This window comes from Hippocampus bargibanti, linkage group LG01 (assembly GCF_051943395.1).
Source record: "Hippocampus bargibanti isolate YZ-2025 linkage group LG01, ASM5194339v1, whole genome shotgun sequence".
NCBI classification, from domain to species: domain Eukaryota; kingdom Metazoa; phylum Chordata; class Actinopteri; order Syngnathiformes; family Syngnathidae; genus Hippocampus; species Hippocampus bargibanti.
In genome coordinates, this window is record NC_142734.1 from 7,603,060 (window position 1) to 7,618,170 (window position 15,111).

General features: G+C 41.9%; 1 protein-coding gene across 6 annotated transcripts in view; it reads right to left on the minus strand.

The window, feature by feature from the left end:
- Positions 1 to 718: 718 nt before the first annotated feature.
- Positions 719 to 15,111, minus strand: part of znf385a (zinc finger protein 385A) — a 73,897-nt gene continuing 59,504 nt past the window's right edge. For all 6 annotated transcript variants that reach the window (XM_088993244.1, XM_088993237.1, XM_088993245.1 and 3 more), the window contains 4 exons: positions 12,891 to 13,199; positions 6,788 to 6,972; positions 5,563 to 5,655; positions 719 to 5,344 (listed from right to left, as the gene is read on the minus strand). In XM_088993244.1, coding sequence (XP_088849370.1) covers positions 5,096 to 5,344; positions 5,563 to 5,655; positions 6,788 to 6,972; positions 12,891 to 13,199 — 836 coding nt within the window. In that variant the 3' untranslated portion in view covers positions 719 to 5,095. The remainder of the gene's footprint in view (positions 5,345 to 5,562; positions 5,656 to 6,787; positions 6,973 to 12,890; positions 13,200 to 15,111) is intronic.

Consider the following 15,111-nt stretch of genomic DNA (forward strand, 5'->3'; position numbering starts at 1 on the left):
ACTGTAATATATATATATATATATATATATATATATATATATATATATATATTTCCCTCCTTCCATCTTTCTTTTTTCCTCTTTTCTTTCTTTCCTTCTGTCTTTCATTCTTTCTTTTTGTCTTTCTTTCCATCTTCTTTTCCTTGCTTTCTGTCTTTCTTCCCTTCTACCTTTTATTTCCTTGTTTCCTTCTGTCTGTCTTTCTTTCCGTTTGTCTTTCCATGTTTCTTTTCCTTTCTTTCTGTCTTTCTTTCCTTGTCTTTCCTTCTTTCTTTGCTTCCTTTCTTCCTTCTTTTCTTTCTTCCTTCCTTCCTTCCATCTTTCTTTCTCCCCCTCTCTGTCTTGGGTCAATAAATGTCAAAAAGCACTGAACAGACCTCAAGTACGTCCAGAAATGAGCCACAGTGAATGGCACAGTCAGGACAGCAAGGCCATCTAACGGCCAGCTCGTGTATTGTATGTGAGGACCCTTGGAAGCTGCACTTTCAGATGAATGTTAGAAATGCTTGGGAAAAAAAGTGCATGAAAGCGTTCCATTCTGGAGAACAAAGCGTCTTCTCATTGGATAACAGGAAGTCTGTTTCTCAGAGGGGGATACTGAAAGCTGAAAATTAAAAGCAGAGGTCGGTAAAAAAACTAACTTTGCCCACGATTCAAATTTCCCTGACTGATGTATTTTCTGTTATCTGTCAAAGAAACTCATTTTGATACCATGAAAGCAATCTACAGGTTTTATTGAGGTACATTATTTTTTTCCTCAGTGTACAGTGTGTCTAAAAAGTAAAACAAACAAACAATTGCCTCTTCACAACTTGTTGGACTATTCCAAAGTAAACTAATGGTCTCATTCCACATTCAACGCCAGACAGAAATTCCACTGACCAAAAGTCTCCACTGGTTTGAGTAATTATTTATTGACATTTTCTTTTCTCCAACATTGTGTCTGCTTATACCAACATTATTTTCCATCAAAGGTATTTTTCATTTTTAAATTACATTTATAATGACTTATTCACAAACACACACATGTTATTCAATGTCATCTTATTGCAATAAACGAGGAGCCAGAATGTGTCAGGTATTGCTACAGTTCATCATAAAAACTCTTTGTCTATTCCACAATGAAATTAAAAAATAACTTTATTGGCAAGACAAAGTTACGTTTGCCTCTTTCTCTGTAGGAGAGACAAGGCAGAATAAGGCTAAGGCTAGTAGCCTAAACACGCTAATGTGAAACACCTGCTCTGAAAATAAGAATGTAATACCCCCACTCCCTCACCTCCCCCCTATTCTGTGAATATCGAATATGAGTCATGATGATTGCGTCAAACATCTCGTTTGCCGTACATTGGATGAAATGATGGACCAGCTCGCAAATGTGCAGGTTTCCTTTTCCACGATTGTATTATGCCACATTGAAGCTCCATGTGGTGTTTGACAGAAAGGAGCGAGCTCACCGAGCACACACACGACAACACGTACAGCACAGCTTGCTACACAACTAACAGCAAAGAGAGCACTGATCCTGAAATCGTTCCTCACTTGCAAAAAATGTTTTTTGCTTGGGTAACAAAAAGAGCACGATGGTGGACATTGACGACAAGGCGAGCCTCTTCTTGAAGTTGATTAACCTCAAAGAGTTTTATGCTCATAAAATAACAAGACAACAAAAGCACTCTGCCAGTCTTTTACATAGCTTTTATCTGAGAACTCTGGTGTTGTACCCTGTTCAGAAAGCAGAGGTTTTCCAAGCAAAAACAACAACAAGAAAAAGTACTGATAACAAGTAGGGTCACTCCCGAATCCAATTATTTTTTTATAACAGTGATCCCTTACTGCGGTTTCAGTGCATTGCATCGCTGATTTTTTTTTAGGGGAAAAAAACGTTCAGAATAAAAAAAAATGCTGAATGACTCAGAGGTTTTGTACATGGCTCTAGCTTTATTGGCTATACATCTTCTAGGCCCCGCCCAGCACTCCACTCTCTTATCACGAGGGTTATTATTATATAACTGTACTCAGCGGATTTTCGTCTATCGCGGGTGGTCCTAGTCCCGATTAACTGTGTAAAACAAGGGATTACTGTATTTTTATTTTTTCCCGTCGCTCTCATTTTCAATCCAATTTAGAAACACTGAGGAGGGTTCATAATCCTTATGGAGGAAAAAGTCTGTCTGCGTGCTCTCGATTGACATGTATGACTCCAAATAAAATATCACATAGTTAAAAATGAAAAAACAAAACAATTCTCATTGAATTCCAATTGAGACAAAAAAAGCTAAGACATTAGAATTCATTGCTTCTCAATGAAAGGGCACAATGTACATTTGCGGCATTGCTTTCAAGAGCCTTAAATCTTTACGGATTGTGCTATAGTTTTGCTTTGCTTTTTTTTTCTTTACGTGGGATACGGTGTGAACTAAACAAAGTGCTCACCAGTCTTTGTATAGGAAAACAGTTTGTGGTACATTTCATGGCTTTTCAGCTTCTGGAAGAAAACAAGTGACTTTGTTGCATTTGGTCTCGCTGCGGTTCTCGTTCAACTATCTCATTCCCATTCAAGTTAGGCATGGCTTCCATATGGTCTCTCGGACTTTCTTTTAAATCTCAGATTTTCTATATTAATGTGTGGGTAGGGAATAAAAGTGCAGGGTTGGGGCGAAAACAGCATGGTTCAGATCAACTTCGCAGATCTCTAATCGTAAGGCTGTAAGCAGAAGCAACTTGATTACATAAGCACTGAGGCCCAACCTCACCAGCCACTGTGTTAAGACAAGGCTTGATGGGTGAATCATCTCTTCTTGTAAGCACTCGCCAAGACTTCATGATGGGAATACAGCAGTTACAGTACAGCAGAACCTCAAAAATCCAACGTCCCTTAATGAAATTTATTTGGGGTTCGAGACAGAAAAAAATATGCCTGCAAATGCAAAACTTGGGGGTTAAAACCATTGTTAAGTGGGACAAAATGCCAACTGTATTGTTAGTTTGTGTTTCAATGGTTAGGATTCAGCAATGCCAAAAGAAAAAAATACTCCTCAGAATGGAAATAAATGAGTTGCGTCTTCGTACTGTGCACGATATGAGCATGTCAATTCATGCTCGTATCAGAAGGACATCTCGATGATCATTATTTATTTACATCGAGCAGATGTTAACGTAACTACCATGTAGCTGAAATTATAACGGCATGAAAATGACGGTAGACGTCAATCTGCAAATTTGGCGCATTTTGCTTTACCAGAAGCGCACTCAGAGGAAGCAGCAACTGGTGCGATATTTAAACAGACCAATAGGTGGCAATATAACCACACAGACAACAGCGTTCCCTCTTTCATGCCCGGTTGTCGGCAGGCAGAAAGTAATGAGGACATTTCTTCTATTACTTGATTACACTGCGGTTACTTTTTTACACGTGTATGCAGTCATGAATGCACAAATGAAACAACCTGAATAAGCTGTGCACGCAGACTATCAAAATGTCAGTTCGAGTCAATACTGGTTAAACCCTAAAATGCACAGTAACATTGTGTAGCTAGCTCCAAATGCATCAATTTTGTGAGAGGTGAAAATGTAGTTTATCTTTATTTAAAAATGTGAACAATTTATAATGATTATGTTCCAATTCAGAGGTTCCACTGTACGTCTTGAACGTGGATTTCATGGCTCGACCTTCAGTCGTGCTCAGTCTCAATCAATCCGGACTGAAAAAAAGTGTGATGTGGTTTACTTTAAATCCACCAGAGTGCACTATTAGCCAAGGAATAACTGACCGACCTTAATGATGTCCATTTTCTGGAAAAGTCCGCCTTGAAAATGGCTTTAACAGTAATTCTCTAACCAAATTAATTTCTTCTCCTCTTTCAGCCATTGTGGTTTGACAAAACTGATTAAATCAACACAAAAATGTATATTCTTATTCAGATCGCTACAGATACAGTGTGCTAGCAGTGGCAAGTATCCTCTTAGCACAAGCGGCTAGTGATACTATGATTGGCTAGCGACTAGCCAATCATGTGAGTAGCCAATTATAATTTGCAAAAACTGATGTTGCCAGAGCCTTTGATGAAGCCTTGGGTTGCCAACTCAAACTCTGATTGGTTAAAGCAACAGACATTTATTTTTTTAGTCCAGGGCCCGTAGAACGGATTGCGAAGGCATCCTTTCTGACCCTGGTAACAAATGATGGCTGAAATATGATTTGGTTAAATGCTTCAATACTAAAACACACGTCTGAAAGCAGCGCCGCAGGGGAAAAGTAGTGAAAGGAACCTGTAAGACAATTTGGAATTCTGTAAAAAGAATTTATGGACAAAATATAATTAATTAGTCTGTGATTCTGATATTTTTAGGTCAGCAGAGAATGCCTTGCAGTCCTTGACGGCCCGCCATCGGTTTCTACCCTCTGTGAGGTCAGCCGGGACAAATGTTTTGCTGGTGCAATCTATTTTTGAAATAACGATGTATCCGACGTCAAACTAAACAAAAATGTGTGCAAACATTTCTCACTGTATCATGACGGAGCTCCAACCTGCCTTTCAGTCGACATTTCACAGTATGTGGTTGCTGTTCCAAAAAGAAAAGTTGCAGGTTCATTTGCATTTTTGACTACCGACATCCTTCTACTCAATGTGGCGCACACCAAAAGTTGACTATTTTCAGCAAAGCCATCAAGGAGACAACATTGTTTTGACGTGAGATGCACATTTTGTCATGGTGAGAGGAAAGAAACAGCCTGTTGTGATTTTGGTGGGATCAGTGTTTGCTTTTTTTGTTGTTGCAACTATTCGGGCAACCATGGCTGATTGGGACAGAGTGCAACGGCGCAAAGGAGGCGAACTGCGAGGGTTAGGCATGTAGCAGGAAGTTCAATGCATCAGGAATAATTATGTAACTCCTCCATCTGCAGCTCACACGTAAGTCTCAGAAATGGAGGAATCGTTTCAGGTAAAGGGAAATATGAGGGATTAATCCCCCCTCAAGTTTTTTTCTCAGTACATATTTAAATAATTTGGATCAGGTGTTGTCTGCGGATCACGTTTGTGTCTTCACAGTGTGCTTTTGGAGTGGCTGATCCCGATCAGCGGGTAATGTGTCAGTACGGCGAGAATAGGATGGGCCCGTGGGTGGTGCGGATGGGCCCCGGGGCCGGTCTCAAGATGGCGTGGCTGAGTGGCGGTCCTTGCAAAAGGTGGTGATGCGGGTGAGGCGCGGGAGCCGCCCCGCGGAGAGCCAACGGGTTTGTGGAAGCTGCCGCGGCCATGGCCGCCGCAACGGCTAAGGGGCTGGGGAGCAGACCAGCTCCCAACGCTTTGGTGAGACCCTTGGTGAATGTCAGAGAAGGCTAAAGACCACACGGTAGCCACAGTTGTGATGCAAGAGAGAGACAAGAGGAAGATAACAATGGTTAGTTCCAAACGATGAACATCAAAGCTTCTTTTTGAAAGAGTTACAGTTCAACTCAGCCTCAGACTCAACAACATGAGTTCAGCAACCTTGGAGATCAACACTGTCATATTTGGGCCTCCAAATGTGACAACAGTAAGATGTTTGAGAGATTACCGTCAGATCGGCTCCCCTGTGCTTCTTGTGCCGGCTCAGGAGGGGGTTTGGCTTGCCCGCCATGCCGTCTCTGTGCCTTCGACTTGATATGTGCTGAAACAAGTGCACACGCAGCAAAAACACACATGTGACATGAATCTCATTTCCTTGGAATGTTGCTGAAAATTCATTTACACAAAAAAAAAGGTGTTTCGAGCCATTTATTTCTACAACCAGGTTACTGCCACACCAAACAAACGAAACTACTTAGAAAAGTCCATCGTATGCATGTTCCTCCCGTGGCCGCGTGGGTTTTCGCCGGGTGATCCGGTTTACTCCCCACATTCCAAAAATATGCATGGCGGGCCAATGAAAAGTTCTTAATTGTCCCTTGATGTGTGTGTTTATGGGGGGGCAAATATGTTTTTTTTCCTCTCTGCGCGCCCCGGGATTGGTTAGCAACGGGTTCAGGGTGTCCTCCGCCTACTGCCGGAAGACAACTGAGATAGGCTTCAGCAAGGCCCACAACTCTTGTAAGGATAAAGTGGTTCAGAAAATGGATGTATGGTTGGATGGATGGAAATCCCACTTGGCTTAATACAAACAAATGGCTTCAGCAGGCTAACAATTAGCATGAATGACATACTGTTTTCAGCCTATAAATAAGAGATATTCAAACACAGAGTGGAACAAGTTGCAACACATTTAGACCTAAGTACTCAAGGCATATTTTTGTCATCCCCTGCAAAAAAAGGAAATCAAGGGTGCACCTTATACACCGGAAAATACAGTCATTGCAATTTACCGCTATACTGTCGAGTCAGTCCTGGTTCCACATTATTGGACAATACTTTTTGTCACGTTCTGGTTTGCGACCAACAGGGGGCACTGTTGGCCCCACTTGCAGCTGCACAGGTCTTAGTCGTTTTAATCAGTGGCAGTTAAAAGGACTCTCGGCACGACCATTTGGTGTCGGGTCATTGTTTGTTTCACCCCGTCATGTTTCATCTCGTCATATTTTTACTCATAGTTTTGTTTGATATTTGGATTTTTCTGTTCTGATGACTTGATGTTTTAGATTTTCTTCCTCCTGACTTTATTTTCATACAATTTGTCAAATACACACTGCTCCTCCCTCCTGCCTGTTTTTTTGGGGTCCACCACCATCACCACCTCGCAAATCGTGACACTTTTGTCCATACAGTATCCGTTTAAAGACACGTAGAGTGTAGCCTGTTTCACCTACCTGTTTGAGTTGCAGTTCAGAATTGACCCGCACGTTGCAGATCTCACAGTGGAAGGTTCTTTCCTGAGTGTTGGGGTCCACTGGGCCACTTCCCTGCTCGCCACTGGGCTTGGGACCCAGGCGCGGATATGCCTTGATGGGGCCCAGCCCACTTCGAGCCTCCAAGATTGTTTTATGTTTGGTACCTACACACACAGACACACACACATGAGTACTGCCGTTAACTGCTTCTAAATGCTTCTTTGTAAAGCTCGCATGTGGCCTGAATGAAGGGAGATGTACAGAGTTGCAGCACCAAATGTTGCTTTGCACGAAAGTAGGCGTTGGTCATACAGCTGCTTGGCAGGTGAGCCCCAAAAAGATGAACTCCAGTTCATCATCCGTGTGTCGTTTTTATTGGAATAGTTGATTGATGTTCCATTTGGTGGAGATGGGTGGAGGTTAATGTATACCAAGTGTCACATCTGTCCCACGTGTGCCGACAGACAGTTGTGGATCCATTTGTAAAGGAGGAATCCTATAATTGCATTTTATTGCATCTGACTTTGGGCTTTGAAGTCTGGACAGCTTGCTGAGGCTTTTGTATTCCACAATACATCACCGAGTGATGATGGTGCTGTTTAGGAGTACCATATGATATGCATGCATGTGAAAATAGAATAGTGGAGTCTGACATACATGGAACCTTGACCACCTTTCTTCATATTTATTCTTAATTCTTCAGCAATTGCGGCAAGCAGTTAGCTCCTTCGATATATAGATGACTTTCCAAGGAAAATATAGACAGTGATACCTCAGCTTACGAATGCTTCCGTTTACAAACTTTTCACCTTACAAACATAAAATTTGCTAGAATATAATCTTGGTATACGAACTAGTTTTCGGCAAAAAAACCAAACCACACGGAGCGCCATGGTGGCTGACGGTCTAGTTTTCGTCTGAAAAACACCAAACCACACAATCGAACAGCGCCACTGTGGCTGGCAGACTAGTTTTCAGCACCACTTTCCTTGAGTGCATACGTCGTTTGCTATCAAGGATACTTGATTTTCAGCCAAAGAGGACACAAAACAAAATTTCGGTCGAGCAGAAGAAGATCATCGAGCAACACGAATGAGGTGTGTGTTTGTACGACTTTGCGTCCCACTACCAGTATGTTAAGTCGACCATTGCTACAAGGTGTTTCTGTGTCGTCTAAGCAAAAGTTGTGTCAGCCCCGATATTATCAAGAGGCAACCTGGAAGTTCATCATCCATTCACAACTACCATCACAAAGGTAAATAAAACGACTTTATTAGACAGTACAGTTGATTTCTTTAATTACAATACGATAGCACATTTATTATGCATAAAATAACATATATTTTGTGTAGTTTTAAGGCTTATTTCCTTTAAAATTAAGTTTTATGCGGACCTGGGAACGGATTGTTTTAATTTTTAATGGTTTCTTATGGGAAATATATGTTTGGCAGACGAACTTTTCACAGTACACACACTTTCTGGGAACCAATTAAGTTCGTAAGCTGAGGTATCACTATATTTGGATAGTCCACTGGCATGGTTGCTTTCGAGTAAAGGTGTCAAATAATTTTTTTGCCTGGGGCCACATTGTCGTTATGGTTTCCTCTCGAAGCCCGTTATGAATGTGGGGAAACCATTAGAATGTTTGATCCCCTTCACATATTAGATGCAGAGCCCCCAACAAATTAACGAATTAACGAGTTTTCAAATCAGAAGTCAAAAATAATGACTGTTATTGTGGTTTACATATCGCAATTTCAATTTTTTGTTCGGATTTTACCAAGCACCGTGGCGCATGATCGATTTGCTTTCACGGGCCGAATAAAATGATATGGCGGGCCAGATCTGGCCCTCGGGCCATGACTTGAGAGCTATGCTTTAGAGCAGGGGTCGGGAACATTTTTGAAGAGAGCCATAAAGGTAAAATATTTAGACATGTTTTTCAGTGAGAGCAATACACACACACACACACGCGAGCGAGCGCACGCATGCACACACACGCACGCGCGGCCACTTTTCAACAAAATGTCAGAATGTATAATTTAAAATAACTGTTAACATGAATGGTTTTCTGGTCCTCATGATTGGTAAAAATCCAGCCAAACAATCGGAAATGAAAGTCAACTTGCCGGGTCCATCCACAGTTATTGCTCGCTAGCCTGCATACTGCTCATTAGCTTGCGCGCTAGCTTTCTGTTGTCTGTCACAGATGTATATTGACGCTAAAGTTCGCATGGGGCTTGTTAAAATGCAGTCACAGACAAGCCTAGGTACTATAATAAATAAAATACAATCACAAATAGATTGCAATAAATAAAATACATTTATAAATAGGTGCAAATTAGAATCAGCACCTTTTCTCTCACAAAGGCGAATCCTGCGGTGAATTCAATCTGAAGTGTACTCACCATTTTTTTTACTCGTCGGTTAATTTAAAGGGCCGTTTACCTGCTTCAACATGACGGCCATCCAATCAAAATTGCGCTTTCCGCCAACTGCAGCCCCAACAGGAAATAAACAGCGAAAAAGCGACAATATGTACAGTAAAGTCTCGTTATATCGATATTCAAGGGAGTCCGAAAAAATATCGATATAACCGGGACTATCGATATATCCGACCCTGTTTGCATGTAATTTTCTCTGTGCGTGCATAGAAATAGTATCGATATAACCGGGACTATCGATATATCCGATATCGATATAACGAGACTTTACTGTATTTATTTTTATCGGCAAGCCATATGCAATCATCAAAGCAGCCATACATGGCTCGCGAGCCATAGGTTCCATAGGTTCCTTGAGTTCCTTTGGCTTGAGTCCAAATGTTATTCTTAGAAAGACAGAAGAGGGAGGGTGTGGGGGGTAAAATGCCCCCTTGACCGCCATCGCATAGTCCGCAGCATTGAGCTGACGTGCCCACTTTAAAGCGAGTGCCTCATTGTCATAGCGAGTAAAAGCCCTGTAACGACCCTGCGGGATAAACTGCGGCCACCGGAGGCTTAAAGATTCTCATGCCGCGCTTTTGCGGATCTAATCGTTTATTTTCACTCTACAGGGAACTTCAACTTTGACATAAATCAATCAAATGATGCCTGTGTGTAAAAATGACGTACAGTATGTAGCATGTAAAAAAGATGTTGAGTAAAAACGAGGCATCACCTTTGTACTTTGAAGAAAGGCTGCTCCTTGGAATAAATGAAGTGTGATGTTGGTGCCTGTTTTAAGTGTGTCAGTGTCAATCATTTGATCATGTTGGGGGTCATACTCACACATCAACAGTTTACACCCCCAGCCTGCTCCATACTATGCCCCCCCCCCTCCAACTGAAATAAAGCCACTGGCTCAGACTCAGACTTGACTCACCCAAATCCCTTTGAACAGAGTTAAAGTTTCAAAATGATGGAGGGCGGGGGGTTAAGGGTGAGGCGCATGGAGGCTCCACTGAGAAGAACGGCGGCTGCTTTCACTCAAGGACAGAAATGTTCTCTTGGGCTGCGCCTTCTCGCCTTTCTTTTCTTCTATTTCGGTCAGAAAATGGATAGTGCAAGAGGATTTGTTGTCTCCTGTAAGCTTGCCTCACATTTGTGCAACAACACACCCACAAGCACACGGCTGTTAATAAAAACGTAGACACTCTGTTTGATGAAACGTTTGACAACATAACACACATTTTCTTCGCCGTCTCTTCTGCGGCAATGGTGCACATGTTGTCATTTTTTTTGGACCTCGCAAATGTGCATAGTTTTGTTTTGGTGAGTGAGGGAATGCCATTGATTCCAGAACATTCCAACTGATTTGGAGGAGGCGGGACTTGATGAGCTGTAATCATTTTTGGAGTAGTATTTATGTGCAGTTGTAAATTTCAGTTTTTTTTAAACTTTTTTTCTGATGAAGAGAGTCTAAAGTTTTCCTACGCTGCATTGAATGTTTATGTAGTCCTCAAACTCAATTTTCTGTGAGTCATGGAATTCGAGTGACAACAACAAAAACCCTGGCACTGGAGTGGGCACATTTTTGCACGTCTGGCACTGAATTAGTTAGAGGCTTTCTGATTCTGATTCCTTTTGGCAAACACACGTCACTTAATTAAATGAAACAACTGTCGAAATCTCTATATTTGCAAATATGTAATGTACTACAAGGCTTTTCTTTGTTGCGTATGTTGTCGTGGAATATACTTCTAATCCGTGACCGTCCCAAGGGCTGAAACAATTGAACCACAAAGTGTAACGAAATGTAAAAATTAAGAAACCTGCCTGTCCAAAATCTAGATGAAATGTAACCTCAATGAATGCCTGCAGCTGTGCTCCCCAATAAAAAAAATGTCTGCCTCCTATTTTGAGTTACACATAGGAAAGCAAAGGAAAAACACCAGCACACGAGTGCATGTGCTGCATCGTACTAAGGGGGCAGAAGTGTTACCTCAGAGGAAAAAAAGGGTCATAGGGAGGGCAAGAAGGATTAAAACCAGCAGAGGTTGAGAAAGTGACATTTTGCTGCACGGAGACAAGCTCTGTGTTTTGTTTTTATTTATTTTTTCCACATAAACATATTTGGCGCAATTCAAAGCTGCATGTAGCAACGGCGAGAGAAAATATTCTTGCTCATCTGTAATCATTTGTCATAGTGTTTGCCAACATTTAAGGAGCCAAGGTGCTCGTTTGAAGCATGATCACATGGCATACTGGCAAACACAAAAGAAAATATTTACATTATAGATATCGATGATTTCAAATATGGATGAGTGCTGTATTTTCCTGTGTAGAAGGGACACCGGAGTATCAGGCGCACCCCCAATGAATGGTGTATTTCCAAACCTTTTCTATATATAAGGCACAACACACTATAAAGCACACCTAAAATGAATGAAAAATGTTTTCCAAATATAATACAGTAAAGTCTCGTTATATCGATATTCAAGGGAGTCCGAAAAAATATCGATATAACCGGGACTATCGATATATCCGACCCTGTTTGCATGTAATTTTCTCCGTGCGTGCATAGAAATAGTATCGATATAACCGGGACTATCGATATATCCGATATCGATATAACGAGACTTTACTGTATATAAATATATAAACGTTTCCCAAACATAAATCTTACCACATTATAAGGTCCTACAGTACAGGCTGGGGTTACACACTTGTTCTTCTACAGGGGGAAATGGAGTTGTGGCTGCTGAAAGTAGTTGTGAGACCTGTTTTAGCTCAATATTACTTCACATAGCAGGCGCACCTGCGTATGAAACGCAGGGTCATCTTTGGAAGAAAATCAAGGCTTTTGGGTGCGCCTTATACACCAGAAAATATGGTAATTGCAGTTTACCTATATACTGTGGAGTCAGGCCTGGTTCCACATTATTGGCAGCGGGACATAAACTTTTGTCCATACAGTATCCGTTTAAAGACATGTAGAGTGAGAAAAAAAGTATTGCTTTTGGCTGCGCCTTATACACCAGGAAATACGGTACCTCAATTTACTCACAAATTGACTTGTAAAATGTTCCCTGCCTGTTGAACTGAGCGTATTTGCAAGGTGGCGTGAACATCTTCTGTTGTGTGAATGTCAGCAGGTGGGATTACACCTTCATTATAAAAAAAAACGATTCAATTGACTCCATTTTATTCTGTCGGGTAGTTGCATGAAATTAAACCCGAATACAGATTTTTTTTTTCAGTTTGCTCAACATCTACTAAGAAATGCATAAGCATCCTGATGTTTTGGCTTTGGTGCAATCATTTGCCAAAATAAAATTGAGTCAATTGAGCAAACATTTTTTTTCCAGTGTAGGTTAAAGTGAATTATCTGCCGGAGACATTTGATAATCTGTCACGACACTCTGGGGTGCCACACAAGTCTGCTTGGGTCAGTCAGTCGTATTTTATATGGGAGAAGGTAACATGTTAGAAGATACTGAGGTCTTGTTACACAGAGGTAACAGATCTAGTGATCCAACCGTGCTTCATTCTGGGACCTTAGACGAGGTCATCCCAAGATTCTGATCGCTACCCTAATCAAGTTAAGTGCTTGGTTGTATTTCAAGACTTTTGTCTAAATGCTTTTTGAATACAACACCTACCTTTGTTGTGAGCCTCCAGTTGTGACAAGGAATTGACAGCCACCTTGCACAAGGAGCAGTACAGCAGCTTCTTTGCCTTGGCCTCTTCCATCTCCGGGCTTGGCGGGCTGCCAGAAGCCGAGGGCCCGATAGATGCTGCGATCAGGGGGGGCTCTGAGTTGAGGATGCCTGGTAAAGAGGAAGACGTGGAGCCCGTGGGAGCGGCAGGACATATGGAAGGCGGCTCTGCGGGGGGATGGGGAGGGCTTCGCTGAGGAGGGAGCGGTCCTGTAGCAAGTGGGGGCCCGTTTGAAAGACACTGCGTGTCATCTGCAGGGCAAAGTGGGGTGTGGGGGGGGAGGGGGGGTGTACATGAAATACAGTGGTGAGACGTCATCAGAGCTGTCGTTAAAAAGGTCAACTTTCAAGTGTTTTACTTTAGGCTCAGTGTGTTTAAATACGGCAAAGAGAGTGTCAGTTGAAACCGCAATGCTAACCATGTGGAGGTCACACAAACCAGAGCAAAGCACTTGCAGGTGCAAGTAAAATACTTTCATTTCCGACCGCGCATGCCAAACGGAATGAAAAACTGTTTTGGTACATTGCAATTTTGACATGAAAGAGATACAAGGGCATGGTTTGAAGATGTGGAGAGGTGTATGCTTCTTTTGATTGTTTCGTTGAAGTAGGAAGCCGATACTGCAGCTTGTCCATTTTGGTTCTTTCCCACACAGCTGTTACTTTTGGCCACGCTTAAGCTCAAGCATGGCACACCCTCTGTCAAAAGGCCCAAGGCAGGAAGTACACAGACAACGTCATCAAGTGAGACATTCCTGACTCTGACCTTCCCTGGTTTACATTTGTTCTTGTTTTTGTTAGGTATTTCTTTCCTACTCAATGAATGTTTGTGAACCTGTTAACACTGATATGTACTCACACACACAAACACACCTCACAGATGTTTTTGATCAGTCTACGCCATGCCTGTGGTATTTACCCTGGGTGTTGTCTGAATGAGACATCCTAAATTTGGGTAGGTTACTCCCCCACACCCCCAATGAGGGGAGACCATTAGGCCCTTCTCCAAATTCCTCCGGACGTAGGGCCAAATTAAGCACCACGGTGACGCCCCCGATCAGATTATGGCATTAAAAGGAGATTAGGACATATTTGTGGTAAGAAAACAAATACTGATTTCAACGCCTCAATTGCCTTTTAGAGGTTGCTGCATGGTTTGTCATTACAAGCCATCGAGCACCCATATCTAAACGTTCCATGAGATCATCTTGGAGCTATGCAAAAGGAAACTACATCCACAGTTTCATGAAATCACTTCTGATGAACATGCCATCATGAAAGCTTTCCATTCCGGAGCTTTCCAAAATCGCAATCTTCTCTTTTCCACACAGGTTTGGACGTTTCCAGCTGCAGGGTGGTGTCAAACAGATGTTCTTTTGGAGCAAGTTTCTTTCTCACAGCTTTGGACAAAACTGAGCCCTCTTACTTGTCCCATGCTTTGAGTCAGTGTTTGACAGCCTTACTCGGCAAATATGAGCAGGCTGCTTGCAAAGTTTGCAAAAAAACAGTGATTGCAGAGCAAGTCGATTGAGGAGGAAGCTTTGGTAGATTTTAATCTAAATTGAGCACACATTACGCACACCGAAATCCTGCCAATTCTCAATTCATAAAATGGGATTTTAATACAAATTGGGAGGACTCCTGATAAAGGATCCATGGAACTGCGCTGTAGAGCAAAGCATCACATCTGGTCAAGCTCATGAATGACTTCACGCCTACAAACCAGGTCATCCAAAGGCTGAGCTCCTCAAAGCAACACTCATAGAAGTTCATTTTTGTTTCTGTCATTGGCTACGCAGTGGATTATTTCAGGATTTGCTATTATTACCCTTGGTTTTCCTATAGTGCAAATTTGACTGTATGTTCTTCAGAGAACACAGATTGTTGCCTTTTAAATCAGAATTAAAATCATCTTTATTGGCCAAGTATGTAGAACACACAAGGAATTTATCTCCAGTAGTAAAGGCTGTACTAATATCATCATAACAAGGACATGACAAATAACGATGGAGGGTCATTCCGTAATGACAGTGTACCAATGTGCGATGGTGCCACCCAATGACAGATATGAGCTGAAGTGATCAGTGGTAGAATACACGACTATAACAGCTGTACAGTTGGTGCATAAAAGCATTGAACCATTTTGTATTTGTAGTACAACAAG